Source organism: Sphaeroforma arctica (genome assembly GCF_001186125.1).
Source record: "Sphaeroforma arctica JP610 unplaced genomic scaffold supercont1.353, whole genome shotgun sequence".
In the NCBI taxonomy this organism is placed as follows: domain Eukaryota; class Ichthyosporea; order Ichthyophonida; genus Sphaeroforma; species Sphaeroforma arctica.
The window spans coordinates 7501-12500 of record NW_014040205.1 but is presented as its reverse complement, the minus strand read 5'-3'; the positions used below and the strand labels follow the sequence as shown (position 1 = coordinate 12500).

The 5000-nt window shown below is 45.1% G+C and overlaps 1 protein-coding gene across 1 annotated transcript in view; it reads right to left on the bottom strand.

The window, feature by feature from the left end:
- The window catches only part of SARC_05498 (hypothetical protein), a 17258-nt gene that overhangs the window by 10441 nt on the left and 1817 nt on the right, over nucleotides 1-5000 (bottom strand). Inside the window, exons 3-12 of the mRNA XM_014300627.1 lie at nucleotides 4834-4923; nucleotides 4262-4441; nucleotides 3780-3851; nucleotides 3280-3432; nucleotides 2984-3045; nucleotides 2145-2256; nucleotides 1727-1897; nucleotides 985-1086; nucleotides 441-611; nucleotides 1-213 (exon numbers count right to left, since the gene is read on the bottom strand). The exon at nucleotides 1-213 is cut by the window's left edge and continues 243 nt beyond it. Coding sequence (XP_014156102.1) covers nucleotides 1-213; nucleotides 441-611; nucleotides 985-1086; nucleotides 1727-1897; nucleotides 2145-2256; nucleotides 2984-3045; nucleotides 3280-3432; nucleotides 3780-3851; nucleotides 4262-4441; nucleotides 4834-4923 — 1326 coding nt within the window. The remainder of the gene's footprint in view (nucleotides 214-440; nucleotides 612-984; nucleotides 1087-1726; nucleotides 1898-2144; nucleotides 2257-2983; nucleotides 3046-3279; nucleotides 3433-3779; nucleotides 3852-4261; nucleotides 4442-4833; nucleotides 4924-5000) is intronic.

Here is a 5000-nt window from a genome sequence, read left to right as displayed (position 1 = left end):
GGGTTCCCGTGCCTCGCTCTGCGTTCGCGTAATTCGCTGTTCCGTCTGTGCGTGCAGGTGTGCGAGTGTATCAACTGGTAGCCGTGGTTGCCCTCTCGCGTCAGCTGGCTGAGTTATTGACGCCGGTGTTTCCGCGGTCTCTCGATACGACGAGGCCGGTGTCTGTGGTCTCTCGTTGGCGGCTAAGCCACTCACAAGTGCTTGCTCCCTTCGCTGTAGGTATGGAGAGGTGCGGCAAATGAGTGTGTGTGTTTTTTTCCTTATAGCTCGCTATCACTATTCCGGCTGGAGCGACTGATCCAATTAGTATGGTGCATCATGGCGTAGTAGGCTGACGTCTACAAAGTGCGAGTTCAGCATGCAACAAACTTTGCCTGCAACATTGTTGGCCGGTACTTCATGGGATCCAATAGTTCTCAATCCACTGCTTCAAAACATACCAAGCAATGTTTCTCGGCCTGTTTCAATTGGTTTAGTCTCTGCTTCAGCTCGGTGCGAGACACGTGCACAACACTCAGACCCTGGGGCTGACTCTGCCCAGGTGTTTGCACTTGTTCTTGACTCGGTTTCTCAGCGTCAGGCCTCGCGGGTGTCTGTTTGTTAGCTTGAGTCTGGGCTGGCGAGAGAGAGAGAGTCTCACCATCGCTGTTGCATGTGCTAGTTTGCGTTGGTGGGTTTTTTTTCGCTGACGAACTGGGTGCCTGTATAACATTAGGAGAGGCTATACTATTATTTGCGGGGTTTGGGGTCCGATACAGATATATATCGACAGCTGTATCTCACCTTAGAGCTGAATAAAGTACACAATACAACTGCACTCAGGATTTACTTCTACAGTACGATGAAGTACGTATATAACTACAAACACATGCATTTGTGGCGTCCACAATCTATGATGACATCTGCTCAACATCAACTCGATAACCAGTTTCTATTGCTTATTATAAATTCATCTGAGGACATATTCGGGGCGCAAATACCTACCCGGCTTAACGTCATAGTATCAAGATTGTAAAGTGCGACCACGCCCAACCCTGACCCATGGGGTACCTGGATATTGTACTGCCGCACCGCACGTCCAGTGCTCTGCAAGGACACACAGAAACGGTAGGTAGACAACACATCTGAGCGCATTGTTGAATGAGATCAAAAGCGTTGCGAGCAGACCGCGAGAACAGACGGCTATACAGAGACTGTTGTTTTGCTGACAGTTGAATTCATCGGCCAAGTATTGTGTTTATCTCCGGAGGATCTGGGATGTTAACTATGGTATCTTTCGCATACGTAACAATTAATTGGTATCATTAAAGCTCCGTGAGCGAAGCAATGATGTTTGACCGTGTAATGATGAGAAGCGGATACATCACAGCCTCAAGTCCAATAGTTAGTTTGCTATACAAAGCCCATGGTTGCCACACACCCCGCAGTCACCACAGGTATTATGTAATACCCAGCACAGCTCGAGGCTGGAACGTAAACACACCCAAGAAGTACTTGACAAGGCAAAATGTACATAGATGTGCAACATTGCAGCATGCGCCGATCCGCAAAGCAGTTCGAGCCGCTGAAGTACCGGTGTGGCGTTCGCAAGGGGAATGATTCAATGTTAAGGTGGGCTCATACTATGTGCTAAAGTGCAATGTTAAGGTGGGCTTATACTACGTGCTAAAGTGCAATGTTAAGGTGGGCTCATACTACGTGCTAAAGTAGAGTTCACAGCACGTACTTCACGCTTGTTGACACCGTCTCGTCCTTTCTGCTTGAGCGCGTCTAATTGCCGGGTGATCTTGTCCATCCCTTTTCTGATTTTATGTAGGATGTATTCGAGCTCGCTCGGATCGTTGCAGATCTTGATATAGCGCAGGAACGACGGAAAATTCTTGGCCTCAGACGGTAGCTATGCATTGTGGGACCGGGCACAGTCAATCGAGACAGTAGCAGGGACCATTCGGATGAGTCGAAGGGAAAGTAACTTGGGTTAGTTGCCAACCATGATACGGCTCGAACTGCTTGTTGTGAGAAACAAAGCTCGAAGCAGTAGGAAATACATCATCGACTATGATTTCATTCGGGAAGTAGTTGCAGCAGGTGACTGATTTCGCAAAGTTATATAGCGATGAGCCTTAGTATGTCGCTGTACTTACATAGTAATTCAACGTGGTATTGAAGAAGTCCGGATTGCACAAAGCATTGACCACTCCACTCAGCACAGTGCCCGATAGCACTTCTCTGAGCATGTACCGAGCAGCTGTGTCCCTGCGTGCACGAGTATTGGTGAGCGTGCATGAATGTTTACTAAATTTACGACAAGCCCTGCCGTCTCATGTGAAGATTGAGCAGGTGCTCGTGGAGAGTAACAAATCACACTCGTAGTACATGACAGCACATACATACGTTGCCGTATAAACAAATGGATGAGACACAAAAGGATAATGCGAAGGGTTCTGCTGCGAGACTTCCTACCTGGAAGAAGAAAGCATACAGGTTGAAGTGAGCTGTGTTGTGTTGTCCGCATACGTCCGATCTTCCGGCATATATATGTATATATATATGTATATATACAAACACACACACACACACACACATATATATACATATACATACACACACACACACACATATATATATCTATATATATATACAAATACACACCACACACACACACACACCATACACACACACACACACACACACACACACACACACATATATATATATGTGTATATTTATATATTGTCCATTAGAATAATGACTTGTATAGTTTGTCGATGGTAAATGTAGCATATGTGATCGACAAATCGACGCCGACAGAAATAACCAAAAGCTGATTGGCACAGGTTGCAACCATTCTCAAGCAGCAATACAGTATAAAATAATTCACATCTCACGAGATAAAGGCATAAACACAATGAAGATCTTAGAAAGAGACTCGAGTCAGCTATAATACAGATATCTAATCCAATACAAATACGGGTACACTAACCTAAAAATAGGGCCCGGCGTACTTGTGAAGAGCAGCAGTTCTGATACTTGACGCAGATACATCTATAAGATCGATAAAACATCATTTGGTATCGCAGATCCTATGACAGCAATTGTTAGTTCGAATTCTCACAACGCCTGAAATCAACACCACTTTCAAGAAGGATACCGGCCCAACCAGCTTTGAAAATGGCTTTGAAAAGCCAGATAGATCTGTGGTGCCGGCTGAAACTATACACAGCCACACCGACCATATGCGGAATGAATATGGCGTGCGTGAATGTATAACAGACCCACCTGCTCGACTTCTGGAGACCCATCCACGAGGAAGCGGTGCAATCGCTCGAGATCGAAGAAGTTGTCTATGAGCTCCTTCTCGAACAGAGCGCGCTTCTTGTCCGGGGTCATCTCTGGCGCAGATGTCATGCTTACACTCGCACGTCCAAACGCCTACAGATGAACATTTTGGTTTAGCACAGCGCTTTCACATACAACTTAATTCGCTGGGTTGGTGTATGTTTGTTCGTTTTACGCACAGCTTCTCACAGCTTCTCACAGCTTTATCTTCTTGTATGTATATGAGTGCAAGAGTAACAAAATCGTCGCGGACGACTGAAGAAGCCCGGATTGCATTCATCTCACCAACGACTTTCTCTTGACGACATTGCAACACCGTCAGATATGCACCACATACCTTCAAACATACATCGTATTCACAACAATACGACCAAATCTCCACGTACAACACTGCAACAATCTCGGCATTCTTATAAATCCTATTTGAAACCTAGTTATACCTTCCTGTAGTAAGCCAAGTGGGATAGAAAGACGTCCACTGCCGGGCCCATGCAGAAATTCACAAGATCCAGCTGTTCGAATGGGAGAGCGTGGAAGGGAGGTGGTGCGCAAGTAAGCAGTAAATAATTATACCTACATGCAGTGTCCGTGCAAATCTTCAACAATTTTCTAACCTAGAAATACAATACGGAGCATTGATAACGAATACGCCACCGTACCTGTGCTGGAACAAATTTGGAGCATGATCGATACACCGTTCCATATATGGTTCGAGCTGTAGAATGCGTAGAAAATATGGAAGTAGAACACAAACTGTGTCGATTACTCATTGCGTTGACAAAGTAGCTCTGTGCCGGGCAAGGACTCATTTCAATTCTGCTCGATAGGCTATACAAACACATACTTATATTATCCGGGCATCCGGTGGATTAAGATACATAGGCTACTTCAGCCAGAGCAAAGAAAAGTCTGCAGTACATACCACGTGTATTCTAACTATGTAGTCCAGCGCTAAGAATATACTCACCCCTGTTGTATAGCCCGACAGAGCGCTGAACACCTCTCGCAGATCTCGGGAGACCTCGTCTAAGAACTCGGGGTCATCACTGATGAAACTGTAGAAAAAGTCTTTTACGTAGTCCCGCACAATCAGGTCGACTATCTGGAAGGGGGGTATGTGACATACCACGTAACGAGCGGAGATATCTATCAGCTCGAGCGTCAGTAAAGCTAGGTTTGCAGATCAAACTAGTGCCATGCGGAAGTGATCGATTGGGAATGGCGGGCTATTATATGAATATATGCTTGCTGAGTTACAACCATGAAAGATACTAGATATAACAAGTGAAAAAGAAGGATTTCCAAGTATAACAAACCTCAAAAAACTATCATGTACTACACGCGATGACAACTCGGCACAGGTGAGGACCATTGCCGAGATTTTAAATATTGATGACTCTACAGGGTTTAAGTTTGAGACGTGAGAATATTTAAAGACATTAGGTTGAGCACGTAGACCAAAATTAAGAATAATCACAATTGCAATTGCTTTACCATGGTTAATTCTTCATCGACAGATTCTGACCCAGATATAAGCTTCCCCTCTGCTCGCCGCTGCCGGATAAGTGAAGACGCTTGCTCTCGCTGGTGTACATGGAAATTTATAAACGTTAACGCAAAGTTTCACACAGTCGTTGCAATACATATCGTGGTGTTTGTTG